This window comes from Palaemon carinicauda, chromosome 4 (genome assembly GCF_036898095.1).
Source record: "Palaemon carinicauda isolate YSFRI2023 chromosome 4, ASM3689809v2, whole genome shotgun sequence".
In the NCBI taxonomy this organism is placed as follows: domain Eukaryota; kingdom Metazoa; phylum Arthropoda; class Malacostraca; order Decapoda; family Palaemonidae; genus Palaemon; species Palaemon carinicauda.
The window spans coordinates 94,866,374-94,886,780 of NC_090728.1; the positions used below are offsets into that span (position 1 = coordinate 94,866,374).

At 45.7% G+C, this 20,407-nt stretch overlaps 1 protein-coding gene across 1 annotated transcript in view; it reads right to left on the reverse strand.

Annotated features, from left to right (window-relative positions):
• Positions 1-20,407, reverse strand: part of AspRS (aspartyl-tRNA synthetase) — a 109,698-nt gene that overhangs the window by 37,915 nt on the left and 51,376 nt on the right. Inside the window, exon 3 of the mRNA XM_068372502.1 lies at positions 7,379-7,553. Coding sequence (XP_068228603.1) covers positions 7,379-7,553 — 175 coding nt within the window. The remainder of the gene's footprint in view (positions 1-7,378; positions 7,554-20,407) is intronic.

The window sequence follows — 20,407 nt, forward strand, 5'->3', positions numbered from 1 at the left end:
CAGGTCTCTCCCCTCGTCTTCTAACTTTCTTGCCCTAAAAGGACAGCCTCTGTGGATTAACCTTCCAGGTGTTGGACTGCTTTTGACCATCCTTGAAGGCATTATGGGGTTTGCCTCGCCACTGGAGAAGCCTAAGGTAAAGCAGGTACTGTAGAGGTAGGCTGGGATTAACATCTCATTGGAGAAGGAAGTCATGGCTCACCTTTCTCCACCTCTCAGTTACTGCCTCAACATCCTTGAGAAAGAACAAGGAGTTCTGGTGATGTACAATTTCCCTCCTTGGCACCCTACTTTTGGAACTTGCAGACAACAGCATCACGTCTTTTCAGGACCTAGTTGGTCCACTGGTTCGATGCATTATTTGTCAAGAACTTTATTGCCCCTACACCAGTATGGACGATGTTCTTGAAGATCCCAAGTTTTTGGGGGTCCGATAGGTCTTCGGTGTTGGCAAAAAAGGCTTCTTCCCCAACCAGAGCAACTCTTTCAAGTTTGTGGCATCAGTAGGGGTAAACACCACTGATTGAAACACTAGCTCCTCAGAGCTAAAGCCTTGTGCCAGAGCTGGCACCGCAGTCTAAGGGCAGAGAAGAGAAGAAGGGAGGTTATTTAGGACATTATAGTACTACCTCTGCCTCACAAAAGGAGAAGGAAGGAGCTTTGTAGACTTTCCAGCTCTAAAAGAGTCGTTCCTTGCAGAAATTTGTAAGTCAACCTTTGCAATAGACATACAGGTTAACTTCGACCAAGGAAACTGTAATTGAGGTCTATTAGCTTTCGGAGCATGACACAGAACATCTATGGCTGCATCCCTCCCTTTAGGAGAGGGAGTGAGGAGCCTTGCCAAGAGTTTTGACCAGTCTCATGCACACCAGTATTTGCAAAATGGTCAACTCAGACTCGCTTTCTGGCGTCTCCGGAGTCTTAGGGTTGGCTGGAACTGGTAGATAGCCTACTAAAGTGTCAGGATCATAAATGTCATCCATCTTGAAACTCGAACCCAGCCGCGCTTGAAATGAATGGGTCGTTGTCAACATTCGTAAGTGCCATTGAAGAACGAGGCCTAAGAGATTCTTCAACAGTTTTGCGAGTGTCCAGAGTGGCTACTGCATATTGCACCTGGTTCCGAAGACTGGGGTCTTCTAAAAGACAGGAAGCCCAGTTCTTTGGAAGTGAGTTTACGTCCTTCCTCTCACGATCCTTACTGGTGGAAAAGGAGGGGATGCTGAAATCTCCCTTTTGCCCTGTTGTGTCAGGAGAATTAGCAGGGGCCTAAACAAGGATGGACTTCGGTTGAAAGGCTTTGGTGAAAGGAGCCCAATCTACATACTCAATAGTCGACAGCCTAAAGGAGTCCACAAATGAGATGTCTTTCAGAAGCTTCAATCCCCCTGTGGGTCCTAGGGTGAAATGTATCCCCCAAAAGCATTGTTATTTGCCTCTTCTGTTTACGGCACCTCTGGTTGAGCTTAATGGGGTAAAAGCTTTAATCCTCCCAAAAACAACTGAGTTCAGGAGCACACTCTGGAGCTGTCACCCAGTGGCTAACTTTGGCAGTCCTACTATGCAAGTGGCATTTTTAGATTTATTTCAGAAGCAGGTCTTCTGAAAACTATCTAACTTTTATAATGACATTCAACTTTTATGGTTTTAATTGAATATTCTTTAATTTTGTTGTATATATAAACTAAATGATATCGGCATCAATGACCTTAGATGCCAGGATGCCTGAAAACCTTAAATCAATCAATCAATCCTGCTAGCAAGGACGTCCCAACTTCCTGCAGTGCGGCATAGCCTTGGATCTGAGGGGGCTTTAGAGGCTTGAGAGGACACCGATACCTCCCCAGTAACTGGTAGTGTTAAGTAGGAATCTCTCAAAACTGGCAAGGTGGCTGAAGCTGCTTTGAAGATATCCTGCAATAAACAAGCCTTATTAGAGACTGTTGATGGCTTATAAGTGGGCTGCGAGCCTGGTGCTACAGGAACGTGTGATTGGGTGACACGTGCTGTCGCCATCGGTGAGACATGCACAACTGATCATGGACAACTAAAGGTCTACTTGGCTAGGTAGAGCATGCTCAACAGGCTGTGCGCATGCACGAGGAACAGGTGAGTGAGAAGGATGTGCTGAGCAAATGACGTGCTGCGCTTTCAACCCTGAGAGATAAGTACGATGTTGATCGCACCTACTATGTATACACAGTAACCTGTGTGTGCTGGAGACTCAGCAAATATCGTGAGACTACACTGGCGTTCTGGATGACACCTTGGTCTGCTAGAGGATTGCAAGAGCAATCGTCTGAAAGCTCCGACAAACCATGCTATTGCTTCTGAGCTATCAGGGAAAATGGACTCCCAGGGGGAGACACCTCTCGTCTTTTGAGGGATCTGCCAAAAGTCATCGAACAGTTGGCAAACTCAGAAGGGTGACAGACATGCCTGTCCTCACCATGAGCACTTGCCCCCATGGGTAACTGCGTTGGAGGAGCACTACCTTTCAGATCCTTGGATGGGAAAGGATCTGCTGTGGAGGATGAAGGTCTGGGAGGGAAGCAAGAGACCAAGCAGAAGGGACTCCCTCCTGTCGGCTCTAGAAGGGGAAGTGCCGAAGCCAACCCCACCAGGCAAGCTCTAGCAATGAGGAAATGTCCATTCCTTTCAGTTTAACAGCGAGACTTAAGGCTGAGCAATAGCCTTTAACCGCTGAAACTGAAAGGTGTATTTCTTCCCGCAAATACATGAGGAACTCCGCTATTGATGGAATAGTGGCCTCGTGTGGATTGAGACCCTTTCCACGACACCAACCAAAGAAGACATTCCACTTTGCCTACTTCGCCTGGTAGACTGAGGCTGAAGATTTCAGCAGATATCAAGACATCCTTTTCGCAAATTGTTGCAAAAATCCTGTGTGAGGAAATGCTGGATAGCCTCCAGGCATGAAGACAAGCGAAGCTACTGGCCTGTGGTAGATGTTGACATGTGGTTGTCTGAGTAGATTGTGTCGTGGAGGAAGTTCTCTTGGGAGCTCCGTCAGGAGCAGCAGAAGGTCCAGGAACCATTCCGCATGATGCCATAGCGGAGCATTGACCGATGTTCTGGTGTTGTTGAGTACCCTTCCCATCGGACAGAACGGTGGGAAAGCATATACATCGATGTTGTCCCACCGTTGTTGGAATGCATCTGGCCACAGAGCCTTGGGATCTGGGACTGGGGAGTAGTACAGCGGGAACCTGAAGTTCAGGGCCGTTGTGAACAGATCCACAATCGGAGAACCCCACATTGGCTACTAGATGATCCAAAGACCATTCGGAGCCCACTATCTGTGACGCTCAGCTCAGATTGTCGGTGAGAACATTCCTCTTGCCTGGAATGAAGCAAGCTGACAATGAGGCCAAATGAACTCCTGCCCATCTTAGTATCTCTACTCCTAGATGGGATAGGGGCTGTGAAAAAGTACCTCCTTGCTTCTTGATACTTACATCAAGAAGTAGGGAGGTACTACAGTGGTCTTGTCGCTGATCACCACCACTGAGTGACCAGCCAAGACCTGGTGGAACTTGAAGGGCCAGAAAGATAGCCTTCATAATCTAAGAGATTTATGTGAAGGTACATTTCGGACTCTGACCAAGGGCCTGAGGCCGTGTGGTAAAGCACCTGGGCCCCCTACCCTTCCTTTGATGCGTCCCAGAACAGTATCAAATCGGGAGGAGGGACAAGAAGATTGACACCCTTAAGCAGATTCTCATCCATCAACCAACATCCAAGGTTTGTCTTTTCCTCTGATCCCATAGGAATAAGAGTGTCCACGTAATCGAAGGCCAGATTCCAATTGGACTTCAGATGCCACTGGAGAGATCTCATCCTAAGGGGACCATTGGGAACTAGATGGGCCAAGGTCGATAGGTGTTTGAGGAGACTTAGCCACTTCTGGGCTGGGAGTTCTTCTCATCTGTGGAAAGGTCTTGCTGCTTTCCTCAGCCTGTGGAGATTGGTGTCTAATACCATGCCCCGGTAACCCAGTCTTTGAGAGGGAAGCAGGCAAGACTTCTCAAAGTTTACCATGATACCCAGATCTTGGCAAAGCCTCAGAAGTTTGTCTCGGTGCTGAAGAAGGGTTGCCACCGAGTCTGCTAGGATCAGCCAGTTATCCAGGTAATGAAGGAGAGAGATGGATGCAGAACCTGTGAGCCCAGGATGACACTAGGGCAAACACTCTTGCAAAGCTGGGGAGCTGTGGAAAGGCCAAAACACAACACCTTAAACTGGTATACAGTATTTTGTTGTTGATGTTGAATATCAGATAGTTCCTTGAAGACGGATGGATTGGGATCTGGAAGTATGAGTCCTTCAGATCCAGAGTACACATGAAGTCCTGTGGTCTTATCGCTAGTCTGACCATGTCTGTCGTCTCTATACTGAACGAAGTCTGTTCGACAAACTTCTTCTGAGCTGAGAGATTGATGACTGGTCTCCAGCCTCCAGATGCCTTTTTCACAAGAAAGAGTCGACTGAAGAAGCCTGGGGACCCATTGAGGACCTCCTGGAGAGCGCCCTTCTCCAACACGGTCTGAACCACAGCCCGAAGGGCCTGCCCATTTGCTGATCCCATTGCAAAGAAGCTCATAAGCACTGGATTCTTGGTCAGTGGAGGGAGAGATGATATGAACGGAAAGCAATACCCGGAGCGAATCACGGAGAACGTCCAGGGTTCGGCCCCGAGCTGCATCCACCTGGTCCAGCAGCTTTGAAGGCATCCTGCTACTGGTGCACAAGCAGGGGGATGACCTATCCTAGCGTTTGCGGTTCTTACCGCCACCTCTCTGGTGTTTGCCTCTAAGGTTGGGCTTGCTACCTTTCCCGTCCTTGACAGGAAAGGGCTTCTTAGAATCCTTAGACTTAAAAATAGCTGCCATTTTCTTCGATGACGATTTTACTTGGCTGGTCTTAGAGGGGCTGGAGGTCTGTAGGTCCGAGCTGTAAGGGCCCTATGAAGGAGGGAGTCCATGTTGGACTTCCTCCACCTCTCCGCAGCCTGCTTGAAGAGGAAGAATCCCTCCATGGGGGAGGTTCGAAGCTGAGTCATCTCAGCGTTCGGGACCTGCTGGTGAAATCTCTCGGCCACCGCATCCCTTCATTCAAGAATGGTGTTGGCTCACAGGGTCACTACCTGGTGGGACAGAAACTCAATGGTGCAGGTGCCAGAGAGAAGGAAGGTTTCCAAACCCTTCCTGGTACAATCCTTAGAGAAATCCTTGGTTCGAACCAGAATTCCTACCGATCCCAGCTAATGATCCAGCCACGATCTTAAGACGCTGAGAATGAGACCCGACGCAAAGAGTGCCTCTCAAGAGAGACTCCCTTGGTCAGCTCTTCCAGGGAGTGGTGGAGTGACATTGTCGAGAAGATCTGGTCCATAATGTCGTAATATCTCCTCTGGTTGGCACATGAAGGTGGGAGGAGTTTGGAGGGCGAGGAAGAACACAAAGATTCAGAGATGGAAGACAGTGAGGGGGCAATCTTACGTCGGACACCCTTTAACCCCTGGGACCAGGGCAAAGCTGCACTGACCTTAGGAGGCCTCGGGGTGCCAAAGACACAGTCTAGGACTTTGTCTTTGTTTTCTAGAGGGGTCATTTCTGGATCTGTTAACCCGTTAATGGTCCTCATAATGGGTAGAATCTGCCAAAAGGCATGTTCAACCTCTCTCTAATCTTCGTCCGAAGCTGGGCTGGCAGCGGGATCTTCATCCACCCCCGAGGTCTCACCCCGGGGTGAGTCGCGGTCGTCAATTGAAAGACCGACTCGGCTCCTAGAACCCTCAAAGGGGTTCCGGGTCCTAAAGGAGGACGTGGGAATGGTCTAAGAGTCCTTAGGTTCCCTTCTAGGAGGAAACAGGGGTTCCAAGGCAGAAGGTCTAGATGACATGACCTTTTCAAAAGGGAGAGAAAGATGGAGAAGACAATTCACGAGGTGAACGCGTAGGCGATTCACTCTCTGCTAAACAATGGTGAGTCTGTCTAATAGGAGATCGTTGAGCAAGAGCCTGGCAAGACAGAATGTCGAGACGAGATCGGAGACGGTGGCGAAATTGGAACAGTCCCTTACGAAGAAGAAGACAGAGGAAGTGAAGAGACTTCTCTTAGCCGATGGGGCAATAGCACCCTGAAGGCAAAGAGGAAGACAGACACAGCGAGGTCGCCTGCTGCCGACGATGACATAGAAGCGTAGGATCAGCAGGCTGACGGACAGCAGGCCTACGAAGAGGATTCTCTATGTGAGACCCTTTACTCGAAAGGGAAACACTCTTTGGAGAGGCGTGCCTCAGACTTTGCTCTCCCCCCAAAGGATGTTCGTCAGGGGAAGGAGCATAGACCTCGGCGGGGGAAGATGGAGACGCAGACGCAGCCGCAGGAGCAGCTGGCAGGACAGCTGAAGAGCCCTCCGACCCCATGACGTTGACTACAAATAAGGGACCGACATCTGAAGCTGACAGGTGCTGAAGGTCAGCACCCCTTTGCAGAAACCGCATCAACGCCTTCTAGGAAGGTTCACCGGGCAAAACCAACAACAGCCAGAGCTGAAACAGAGGAGAAAGAGAAACAGCCTCACTCAGGGGGAGAGTTGGGGCAACACCGCTGGGGGAGGCAGCAAAATCTCTCGAGGACCTAGGTTGGCCAGGTGTTAATTGGCCTATGCTACAACTCATTGGCCCTCCAGAGGAAGCCGTCTGAGTAGGAGCTTCGTAGGAAGGTCGGGAGGAGGAAGAAGAAGCCTGGTGTTTCTTCTACTTCGAAGCGCACTTTAAAGGGGAGGAATCTCGTTTAGACTTCTTCTTCCGCCTACACCCATACCTTTCCCACTGGGAGGAAGACCACTCCCGTCACTCATTACACTTATCACCTTGTCACAGCGCTGTCCTCTGCAGACGAGGTAAAGACTATTAGGATATGTCTCCACAGTAGACAATCTTCCTGCAGGTGCGGCCTTTAGTTCCCGAACAAGTTTGCATGGTAGTAGGAGAACACTGCGCACACAAAGTAAAAGCAAAAAAGGGATCAATGGCAGTCCAAAAGTTGGAGAAGATGAAGGACAGTGACAACTGCACTCCATCCAAGCCAAAAGCAAAGTGAGCGCAATCACAGGTGTGTGAGTGGACTGATAGGGTAGCAGGCTACAGACCCTACCCCCCCCCCCAAACTAGTGGGGTGGGTAGTTAACCCTAGCTAAATTTTAATGGCTTTCAGCTTTGCCAAAAGTTATACCCCTATAAATAGCATTGGTTTGTATTCCAGTTACGGATCAAACATTTGTTAGAAGACTTTTAAGATCAACAAGGCACTAGAACATAATTCTAGTTTCCAAACATATACTATACCTTTTCCTCGACTTGTATGAAGTCGTGCTCTTAATACCACAGATTCATTGGCTAAACTTCTGTTAAGATCTTTAATTTCTATATGAGTGACAGGCTTTTTTTCTTGGCTACGGATCATAGTTAAATTCCCATAATGACCAACTGCACAATCCTCCTCCGATGTGTCTTGTGCATCCTGAAAGTAAAGTATATACATCAGCACTAAATTCTAATTCTTTTAAAAAATTAACCACTATACACTATGCTGGACACAACAGAAGAATATGAATGTAAAATAAAATCATATTCCATACTCTCTCCTGTAAATTACAAAACCTGCAGATATCTTATTAAATGGCATAATATTCTTTTACCGATATGGATGTTCCCAATAGAATGAAATAGCTTTAAAGAATTCAGACAAGATCTAAAATGTTATTTTTATTAGTAAAATAAATTTTTGAATATACTTACCCGATAATCATGTAGCTGTCAACTCCGTTGCCCGACAGAATTCTATGGAGGGATACGCCAGCTATCACAATACTAGAAGGGGGTGTATTTACCAGCGCCACCTGTGGCCAGGTACTCAAGTACTTCTTGTTGACACCTCCTCAATTATTCCTCGGTCCACTGGTTCTCTATGGGGAGGAAGGGAGGGTCGATTAAATCATGATTATCGGGTAAGTATATTCAAAAATTTATTTTACTAATAAAAATAACATTTTTCAATATTAAACTTACCCGATAATCATGTAGCTGATTCACACCCAGGGGGGTGGGTGAAAAACCAGTGTACAAGACTAAAGGATAGCTAAGTATCCCGTATTTCATATAATCAGTTATCCACAATAACAATGAAATAATAAGTACCTGGTAAGGAAGTCGACTTGAACCGTTACTCTGCCTTTAATAAGATCGTCTTCCTTACTGAGCGCAGCGTTCCTCTTGGGAGGCTGAATCAACTCAAAGGTGCTAAAGTATACAGGGCTGCAACCCATACTAAAGGACCTCATCACAACCTTTAACCTCGGCGCTTCTCAAGAAAGAATTGACCACCCGCCAAATCAACAAGGATGTGGAAGGCTTCTTAGCCGACCGTACAACCCATAAAAAGTATTCAAGAGAAAGGTTAAAAGGTTATGGGATTATGGGAATGTAGTGGCTGAGCCCTCGCCTACTACTGCATTCGTTGCTACGAATGGTCCCAGGGTGTAGCAGTACTCGTAAAGAGACTGGACATCTTTGAGATAGAATGATGCGAACACTGACTTGCTTCTCCAATAGGTTGCATCCATAACACTCTGCAGAGAATGGTTCTGTTTGAAGGCCACTGAAGTAGCCACAGCTCCCACTTCATGTGTCCTTACCTTCAGCAAAGCAAGGTCTTCTTCCTTCAGATGAGAATGTGTTTCTCTAATCAGAAGCCTGAATAGTAAGAAACTGAGTTCTTAGAACTTGGAAAAGAAGGTTTCTTGATAGCACACTATAAGGCTTCTGATTGTCCTTGTAAAGGTTAAGACCTTTTTAGATAGTACCTAAGAGCTCTAACTGGGCAAAGTACTCTCTTCAGATCATTCCCCACCAAGTTGGACAGGCTTGGGATCTCGAACGACTTAGGCCAAGGACGTGAAGGAAGCTCGTTTAGCAGAAACCGAGCTGCAAGGAACATGTAGCCGTTTCAGATGTGAAAACAATGATCCTGCTGAAGGCGTGGATCTCACTTACTCTTTTAGCTGTTGTCAAGCACACGAGGAAAAGAGTTTTTAATGTGAGGTCCTAAAAAGAGGCTGATTGGAGGTTCAAATCTTGATGACATAAGGAACCTTAGGACCACGTCTAGATTCCAGCCTGGAGTGGACAACCGACGTTCCTTTGAGGTCTCAAAAGACCTAGGGAGGTCCTGTAGATCTTTGTTGGTGGAAAGATCCAAGCCTCTGTGGCGGAAAACCGCTGCCAACATACTTCTGTAACCCTTGATCGTAGGAGCTGAAAGGGATCTTACTTTCCTTAGATATAACAGGAAGTCAGCAATCTGGGTTACAGTGGTACTGGTTGAGGAAACTGCATTGGTCTTGTACCAGCTACGGAAGACTTCCCCTTGAGACTGATAGATTCTGAGAGTGGATGTTCTCCTTGCTTTGGCAATCGCTCTGGCTGCCTCCTTCGAAAAGCCCCTAGCTCTTGAGAGTCTTTCGAAAGTCTGAAGGCAGTCAGACGAAGAGCGTGGAGGATTGGGTGTACCTTCTTTACGTGAGGTAGACTTAGAAGGTTCACTCCTAGAGGAAGAGTCCTGGGAATGTCGACCAGCCATTGCAGTACCTCTAAGAACCATTCTCTCGCGGACCAGAGCGGAGCCAACCAACGTCAGCCGTGTCCCTTAGTGAGAGGAGAACTTCTGAAGTACTCTGTTGACAATCTTGAACGGCTGGAATGCATACAGGTCGAGATGGAACCAATCCAGCAGAAAAGCATCCACGTGAACTGCTGCTGGGTCTGGAATCGGAGAACAATACAACAGGAGTCTCTAGGTTATCGAGGTAGTGAACAGATCTATGGTTGGCTGACCCCACAGGGCCCAAAGTCTGTTGCAAACATTCTTGAGAAGGGTCCACTCTGTGGGGATGACCTGACCCTTCCGTCTGAGGTGATCTGCCATGACATTCATACCGCCCTGAATGAACCTCGTTACCAGTTAGCTTTCGATCTAAAGACCAGATGAGTAGGTCCCTTGCGATCTAGAACAACTTCCACGAAAGAGTCCCTCCCTGCTTGAAGATGTAAGCCAGGGCTGTGGTGTTGTCAGAGTCCACCTCCACCACTTTGTTAAGCTGGAGGGACTTGAAGTTTATCAAGGCCAGAATAACCACCAACAACTTCTTGCAAATGATGTGAAGTGTCCTTTGCTCCTGATTCCATGTTCCCGAGCATTCTTGTCCGTCCAAAGTCGCACCCCAGCCCGTGTCTGATGCGTCCGAGAGGAGACGGCGGTCGTGTTTCTGAACAGCCAAAGGTAGCCTTCCTTGAGAAGAAAGCTGTTCTTACACCACGCGAGAGAAGACCTCCTCTCTTCGGAAACAGGAACTGAGACCGTCTCTAGCGTCATGTCCTTTATCCAGTGAGCAGCTAGATGATACTGAAGGGGGGGGAGGTGGAGTCTCCCTAACACGATGAACAGGGCCAGCGATGAAAGTGTCCCTGTTAGACTCATCCACTACCTGACTGAGCATCGGTTCCTTCTCAGCATGCTCTGGATGCATTCTAGGGCTTGGAAGATCCTTGGGGCCGACGGAAAAGTCCGAAAAGCTCGACTCTGAAGATCCATACCCAAGGAGACAATGGTCTGGGATGGAACGAGCTGAGACTCCTCAAAATTGACCAGGAGGCCCAGTTCCTTGGTCAGATCCATAGTCCATTTGAAAATCTCCAGACAGCGACGACTTGTGGGAGCTCTTAAAAGCCAGTCGTCTGACGGAGCCGGACACAAGATCATGATACTGCTGCACAGTCTGTGAACTGTCAATCATGGGCAAGCGAGGAAGTACAGTGACAACCCGAATCTGTCTAGACTGTCTGGGTCGTACAGACAACTCCTTAACGGGTTGCTGAGGTTGCCGCACTGCGTCACAACAAGTCACTTCTGTTGGTTGTTGAACGTCTTCCCCGTGACACATTGACTCCGTAAACAAAAAATCCTCTAACAAGGACTAAGCTTGGACTGCATGTCATGCAACACAGCTCAAGGTCTATGGGAGCAGGTGTGGTAACAGACGGGATTAGCGACTGAAGTGGAACCATTACCTTCCCTGGAAGCATGTTATGCTTAAATAAAAGTCCATAAGAGGTTAAGCAGCTAAAGGCTCCCTCCAAATGACAGAGTCCTCAAGGGAATATCAGAAGGAGGGAGAAAAGAACTTTCTCATCTACAGGGACCTTATCCTAGAAAAGCTAAGTTCTCTGAGTGAGGGTTCACTGGTGCAAAAGCAGCAGACTAGAAGGCAACGTAATGAAACTGCTTGACAGTCTAGTGAGTTGGCAACAACCCAAGATGTGTGACTGAGAAGCATGCGGTAAGGTATGCAGAGCATGATGTATACAGAGTATGCTGTATGCAGAGCATGCTGTATGTAGAGCATGTTGTATGCAGAGCATGCTGAATGCAGAGCATGCTGTATGCAGAGCATGTTGTATGCAGAGCATGCTGAATGCAGAGCATGCTGTATGCAGAGCATGTTGTATGCAGAGCATGCTGTATGCAGAGCATGCTGTATGCAGAGCATGTAGTAAGCAGAGCCTGCTGTAAGCAGAGCCTGCTGTAAGGAAAGCAGAGCGTGTGCATGGCGTTTAACATTTCTCAGAAATTCCATGACCAGTGCTAGAGTGCTTTATGCATGCTTGCATGGGGTTTAAAAATCAACATAATGTTTACCTTACATTCATAACTCATGATTCATATTTTTGCCATGGTTTGAAAATGGAGGTAAGGTATGCTGAACAGCAGAGTCAGAACGAGCTGGAACAACAATAGTTGTGGTTTCCTCTTCAAGACTCTGTTGAGGGAACACGAGGCTCAGTCTGCAAAGGCTGAATAAAAGACAAGCAGAAGGAAGGCGCATGGGTGGAGGAGGCTGACTCCTAGCATGAGTGGTTGAACCCAAGGGTTGCGCTTGCTGAGCGGTTGGCGGAAGCGGAGTAGCAAGTTCCAGTTCCTGTGGTGTGAGCGGAGCGCGATGAGGAAGAGGCTGCGCAGAACAAGGTAAATGTCTCGCAAGCTGAGGCTCCTGAGGCGCAAGGCTAAGGTGTTGTGGTGCTTGCCTTGTGGAGGGTTGAGCTCACTGCAGCGAGAGCTGAGGAGACTGACTCATGGACGGGAGAGGTTGTTGTACCTCAACCGAGTGTTGCATCACTGGTGGAGCAGCAAGTGGAGGCGGAGGAAGAGAGGTATAATCCTCCTGATCCCATTGTAAAGGTTGCCTTAAGGAAGGCGGAGGCTGAACACCACAGGGAACAGCAAACTCAGCACGTGGCTCAACATCGTACGCCTGGCAGGTGGTACTGCGATCAGGCGGAGCGAGCGTAGGCGGAGGGAGTGTAGGCGGAGGCGGAGGAGCAACACTCTCAGCCCGACACTCACGCATCAAGTCCGAAAGCTGTGCTTGCATGGACTGTAATAGAGTCCACAACATCGTACGCCTGGCAGGTGGTACTGCGATCAGGCGGAGCGAGTGTAGGCGGAGGGAGTGTAGGCGGAGGCGGAGGAGCAACACTCTCAGCCCGACACTCACGCATCAAGTCCGAAAGCTGTGCTTGCATGGACTGTAGTAGAGTCCACAACATCGTACGCCTGGCAGGTGGTACTGCGATCAGGCGGAGCGAGCATAGGCGGGGGGAGTGTAGGCGGAGGCGGAGGCGCAACACTCTCAGCCCGACACTCACGCATCAAGACCGAAAGTTGTGACTGCATGGACTGCAGTAGAGTCAACTTGGGGTCGGCAGACACTAAGGTCTGCTGAGGTAAAGCCTTAACAGCAGAGATCTGCTGCGGCAGAACCTTACTCCTCTTAGGCGGAGTGTATTCAACTGATGACTGAGGAGAGTCAGAGCTAACCCAATGACTGCATCCGGGTTGTTGAACTTTAACTTCGTACGTCTGGCATAGGTCTGGACTTTACGTTTAAGAGGTCTTGAGACCTGAGACCAGCGTTACTCTGCCTTTATTTTCTCCCCTAAATCTCTTCTGCAGACGAGCAAAATAAGGGCTCAATCGTCTGCGGGTGGGAGTGACGGTCTCGGTAAGACACGCCCACAACCACCGAGGATACTTCTGTGCGCCGATCAAGGCCTGCTGAACCCTTATGCCCTTCGACATTGCTTCTCCCCTGGGCTTGGGAGCTTGCAAGAGGTCCCGGACTGGGAGGACGACTGGCGCGCACAAAAGTACCCTCACGCACAACACTGACATACTTTGCGCTAATCACTTATCACTTTGATTTCTGTTTGCACTTATTTCACTGAACTCGAAACTTTAAGTGGTTTGTACCTGAAACACGCAATTCTATCCTTTCTCAAAAGTTAGTAATTGCGAAAACAGAATTACAATGTAACAGAAAAATCTAATGAAAGATAATTCAGTGGCTGGAAAGAGACTAAACACTAGATCACTCTAGAAACGTTTAGTTTCTTCCCCTAAAGAGACTAGGGAGAAGAGCAAAAACGATAACGACGTTACTCGTACGCCTGGCAGGCTTGAATGAAACGTTTATCCTCTTTCTCCCTCCGTCTCTATCTCTCTCTCTCTCTCTCTCTCTCTTGACTTAGAACCTGAGAGAAGAGCCCAATCATATAAATCGTTAAAACATATTATTGAGAAAAAACTGAAAAGTTCCTTTATTAGGATCAAAACCATTAAGTTAAGAAAGAATGAACAAAACGCTAGACACGGTTACTCTTACTGCAACGTGAAACCGTGAACATTCTTTCTCTATCGTAACGATAGAGTGCAAGTTGAACGTTCTGAACGTCAACAACTGCAGAGACAAAACAAAACGTTAGTTCAACTTTGAAAACAGTACGAGACTATCAAAGAAATTCTTTCAAACTCTGTGGCGGAAATAGCATAATATGTTCACAGGTAAAACCGAAATGACGGGCTCAATGTTAATTAACTTCGGTACCAAGAAAAGACCGCCTACTATTAGGAAGGTCGAATATAAACAAATATAAAAATTAATTTTAATAAGTTTATAATAAAAGGAAGTTAATCGAAGAGGCCTATAAGAGGCGGAGAGATATAAAATAAATCTATAACTTTTGTTAAGCAAAATTAAGAAAGAGAGTCTATACTCTCTTAGACCCCAACACTTCCGTCTAAGGGAAGGGTCGGCCATTGAAAGGTGAACGAGAGTTCATACTCTCTTCGTCACCATAATTAATCAAATTAATTCCAAAAGCTAACTAAGCTAATATAGAAGTTTCCAGTAAAGCGACAGCCGAAATCAAAGAGAAATACTTCACCAAAGTCGTGAAAATACTCCAAGAACATAAGCGTATCCCAGAACGTCTTGCCGGAAGCACGACAGAGGAATAATTAAGGAGGTGTCAACAAGAAGTACTTGAGTACCTGGCCACAGGTGGCGCTGGTAAATACACCCCCTTCTAGTATTGTGATAGCTGGCGTATCCCTCCATAGAATTCTGTCGGGCAACGGAGTTGACAGCTACATGATTATCGGGTAAGTTTAATATTGAAAAACAATTATTCCCAGTTCCTTGTTAAATACTATATTTTTCATCTCATTTTCATTATCTCCTTCTACGCCTATTGACGAAAAGGGCCTCGCTTAGATTTTGCCAGTTGTCTTTATCTTGAGCTTTTAAATCTATACTTCTCCATTCGTCATCTCCTACTTCATGCGTAATAATCCTCAGCTATGTAGGCCTGGGAACTTCCAAATATTCTAGTAACTTATGCAACTAATCTCTTTTGGGGAGTGCGAAGAGCATGCCCAAACCATCTCCATCTACCCCTCACTATGATATCATCCATATATGGCACTTGAGTAATCTCTCTTGTAGTTTCATTTCTAATCCTGTCCTGCTATTCAATTCCCAATATTCTTCTGCAGCATATATATTTTTTTATATACACAATCTTAATTAGGCAACACATTGTTTAGAAGATAAAATTTTCTAGTTTATTCCAAAATTATTTTTTCAATATCTTGTTTTCCATAATACCTGTGATGAATATGAGCCATAGGTTCCATACCTCAAAAGGTCTCCTGCATTACAAACTTGTAGAAAAAAGGAATTTTAAAAGTTACATGTAATTTTCCTAGCTATACAAATCTCAGTCCTTTAAAACAGAGGAATGTCTTCATCGGAGCTGAACAACCACTGAATTTGTTAATGAAGTAGCACATTATATAAACTCATCAAATTATTACAGTGTGCCATCGGTTTGACATCTTTAATTTTGTTGTTCACCTTTAAATTTGACACCCGATTTTCCATTGTGGTATTGTCGTTTATTTTATCTTGCCCTCCACGCCAGTCTTTTTTTTTTTGACCTAACGACAGGTAGTGCACGTAAGCCAGTAGCCCCTCCCACCCGCCTGGGAAGTTCAACTTAAAAGGACTCAGATTTGTATAGCTATGAATACTACAAATTACTCTTAAAATATTATTTGTTCTAACACATATACAAACTTTTCATCCCTTAAAATAGGGAGACACACTTATTAGTGGGCCAGAAGTCCCCCTAGAACCGAAATGGTTGGTTCTCTTTCTTTCCTGTTAAGTGTCAGTCTACCTGGTCCCATACGGAAGCAAAGGAGATGACTTCGGCAAAACCCTATAATTCCATTATAGGGATGAATAGGCTAATATAGCCTGGCCTGTACAAGAAGATGGGTAAGTGGTCAAAGGAGGAATTCCTTCCCTCGAAGCAGAAAGCAGTCAGTAATTAGTAATACCTCTTGATACAAAATCAATTAATTCTGGAGTGGCTGTATCATCATGATTTTTTCGTATAATGAGGTCAGTTTTACATGTAATTTGCCTAATTCATTCCAAAACCTGCAAAAACACCACATTAAATTTTATAATAAAGCTATAACCACAAGGAAATACAACCAAATACATTTGAATCAATCAAAATACCTATCCTAACTGTTAATACCAGTAAATGAAGTAGTTATAAGAACGTGATGCAATAATAAATGGAAAATGATACAATAAGTAGGGTACTTTACAGTACAATACTGCACATATACGAAATATACAATACTGTACGTACTGTACTTTATTAATGTAACCCTTACTGTAGAGGTACGTTTTCTATCATGCATAACCAAAACGATTTCTTCAACTCACGCATATTTTCAACTGTAGCTAATTTATTATTCAGTAATACAATTGATATTCACTGATGATACGTCAGTAAATAACCTACCTGTATCTCTTTGTATCATGAATTCTTCGTATAAAGAAACTTTCTTATCAAGAGGTATTACTGTACTGTATATAGGATATGATGATCAATGAGTTGGTATATATTCTACCCTCCTCCACCTCATCAAGAGAGGAGAGATACTTCTTTAGATTCTAAATAATGAAGCTCAAAAGTGTAGCATACAAGCATAAAGTCAGATCCAGCATGTAAGTGTACAACCACTTCATCCTAAAGAAAAGGGAAAGAAAGATGAAGTATACGAGCCAGTCATTCTACCTTCCATTTCATACTTACACCTACATGCTACAATTGACAAAATGCTTCCTGTCCCATGCAGGAGCTGGGCTGGCTACATGAATACTTGAGCAGCCACCATGAGACCAAGAACAAAAGGGTCAATGAATTTGTGGTTATACTCCAGTAGGTATAAAGACTTGAACGTTGTTTGGTGTTTCAAAACTCCCGTCCTCAACACTTTGTCGACTGCAAGATTCCTCTTGAAGGTTAGGGTAGGGCCTATACCCCTGGCTTTGTGAGACCTGGTCCTGATTGATACTTCAACCCTCCCAGTTGTCAGGGTGTTGCCCTCTAGATCGTCTCAATAAGCCAGAAAGAGACCATGTTCCTTGACACCTCTTTCTTAATCCTTCCAAGGAAGAGCCACCGACACTCAAGCCTAAGGTATAGGGTCCTCATCAGATAGTACCGCAGACCCCTCTTGGGACCAAACAAGAGCATATCCTCTCAATTGCCACCTGTCAGTTCAAGTAGAATAGGGATGGAGGTCTTGAGCTGGGGGTCGTACACTGCAGGATTCTGGGTTTGGACATGAACTCAATAGAGACCTCCTTCCTACCTAAAAGTGGGTGACTATATAAGAGACACCATACAACTAGCCTACTCTTTTCGCTGATGCTAAAGCTTAGCAAATCGACAGTCTTGAGAGTCAGATCTCTTGTCTAACAACTTTCTCTGTGGTTTAAACGAGGTGCGTAACAACCCCTTGACAACCAGTGTCACGTCCCACTCTGGGGGCCTCAAGGAAAACCTCACAATGCTCCTCACGAACATATAAAACTCTATGGGAGGAGAGGCATATAACCTTCAGTTGAAAGACCATACTAAGGGCTGAGTGATAGCCTTTAACAGACGCAACTGAAAGGTGCTTCTCTTGCCAAAAAAAGACGAGGAAATCCGTAATCTGTGCTAGTTGCTACAAACAGAGAAGTACAGTACCCCTTCTACAACATCAACAGCAGAAGATGGATCACTTTACTAGGTAGACTGCTGCAGAGGACCGTCGCATGCATTTCGACATCTGTACAATGCCTCGTGAAGAACATTTCGCTCAGAGATGCTGGATAATCTCCAACAATGAAATTCCAACTTCATGGATCAGTGGTACCTCTGAAGATGCGGCTGACAGAGAAGTGTGGACCAATGGGGTAGTTCTCTCGAGAGCTCTACAGAAGTGATAACAGGTCGGGATTATCACTCGGCAAGAGGCCATCTGGGAGCCACACTAAGGTCATCCTAGTATAATCAACACTCGGTTGATCAGCAGGCAGATCAAGATGAAGCTAAAAAGAGAATTACGCTGAATGGAGAAAAGGCGAAGGCATCCAGAATATCCAATGGGGCATGAACTAGTTATGCTGACTGGAAGCTAGAGTTCTCAAATCTATATCATAAATATAAAAAAAAGATTATTAATCAGATGTAATTTAACAAATAGCAGTCCCTAATGTCTCAGTAGAATGAAGCGAGCGAGATGCAAGTGTAATTTTCTATTGATTGAACATTTTAAATAATTTAACTACTGTATTATTATTATTTTGATTTCTTTAATCATTATTATTATTACAGTACTATTATTATTATTATTATTACAGTACCTGAATTACTAGAGTGATGCCTCTAAACACAAAATTAATTGGTTCTGTAGGGGCTTTCATATCGTGATTTTTTCGTGTAGCGAGTGCCTTTTACATATAAATAGCCTAATTCATTCCAGACCCTAGAAAAACACCACATTAAATGATTATAAAAAGGATATTCACCACTAAACAGTACTAAATCTATGAAAAGTACTGTATTTTGATCATTTAATAATAAACTAACATGACAAATTTGTAGATAATTTGTATTTTTTCTAACGATACAAACCTTGGCTATTTATTTAGGGATATTACTTTCTGCAAAGCTGAAATGACGAGCCATTAAAATTTAGCGAGGGTTAACTACCCCTACCGCTAGATAGCGGGGGGTAGGGGGGGGTAGCTTGCTACCGCTCCCACTCACACACCGGTGATTTAGTTCACTTTGCTTGGAGGTAGGACTTCAAGGGGGATAGGGCTGGCAGGCAAGTTTGTATAAATAGCTAAGGTTTGTATCATTAGGAAAAATACAAATTATGTACGAATTTGTCATTTGTTCCGTAACTGGAATACAAACCTACACTGTTTATTCAGGAGTGACTCACTCATTAGGAAGGGTGGACGTCCCTGCCAATCTGGCTTTTGGCTTTACCAGGGGACTCCTTATCTAAGTATGCCAGCACTCAAAAATAAAGAGTCCCTGCACCACGCTAAAACCTTGCTAAGCAAGGTCTGCATCCTATGCAAGCTGTGTTGAGATATTTAGAAGTGTGACTGTCTAGGTACAGTTATTCCGAGTCTTTTTGTAGGAAAAACCGTTGTAACCAAGACTTTCCCAATACCACCTCGCCAGGGTATAGGGACGCAACAGTATTAGCTTAATACTAGGTGCACAAGGGAGCATGATTTACCTGCAGTAGTTTGAGGTCAGCTTATGCAGAGAACCCAGGATGCTGCTTTCCCCAAGAGAGGGGAGGATGAAGAAAAGAATAAGAGCCAGTCAAATCTTTTCATTCACGCAGACTAAAACCGAGTAACAGTGCCCTCAACCTTCTGCTACTTGTCCAATTAGGTGCTTGAGGTATACAACCAGCTGTTGTGCAGCCACCACAGGACCGATAGAGATCGTATCGAGTTCCTGTGGGTCACGTCTGTCAGGAAAAAGGTTGTGAAAGTCACTTGGAGCATTCACCCTTGCTTGTAAAACCTGCGTCAGAGTAATCTCCTTAGAAGGGCCAAGGGCATAGCTATGCCCGTGTCATCGTGAGTCGACATGTTGGATGAAGATCTGGTTTCAGGGCGTGATTGATGACTCTGAATCCAGCAGAGATGATGTTTTGGTGATCGTCCTCTTGTCTCTCCCTGTGCTGATGACAAGAGAAGGGACCCGGGTGGGCTGTTGCCATTCTCTTGAGGTAGAGCCTCATACCTTACCCCAGGTACAGTAACAGATGATCTGGATCATCAGTTGCCGAGTGGAGACTCGTCTAGGATCCATCACCTCTGGAGACTGTCTGGCAACATACTCGGGGACGAGACTAAACGTTGCCTTTCACCTTTCTCATTAATGGGCGATGTCGAAAAAGAGATCATGAGGTTCCTTGATTAGTTTGGCCGCTGTCAAAGTGTGTAGGAACACTGTCTTCTAAACCAGGTGAAAATTTGTTGCCTGGTTAAGTGGAACGTAAGGAGGTCTCCTTAGAGACCGAAGAACATGAACCATGTTCCGAGAGGGGGGTCTCAATTTCGACTGGGAAAAGGCAAGTTGTAAGTCGCATGAGTTAGGAAAGATCTAGCGATGAGGGGATGCCCCTTCCTTTCAGTTTGAAGACGAGACTCAAGGATGAGTGATCGTCTTTACCTACTGAAACTGAAAAGGGGGTCTTTTCCTCTTCCATATACTGTACTCGAGGATTCCACTATTGCTGGAATAGAGGTATCGAGCGGAGAGATACGCTTTCCCATGACACCAACCACAGACGACGTATTACTTTGCCTGGTAGACTGATGCTGAGGAATTCCTCAGATATCTAGACAACCTCTTCGCAACTTATTGCGAAAAGCCTCTGTGAGAGAGGAGGTACTGGGTAGTCTACAGGCGTACAATCATAGCAAAGCTATAGCTTGTGGTAGATGTCGAAGTGTGGTGGTTGTCTGTGACATGGAGAGGGTTCTCTTGGAGGCTCTATCAGGAGCTGCAGAAGGTTTGGAAACCGTTCTG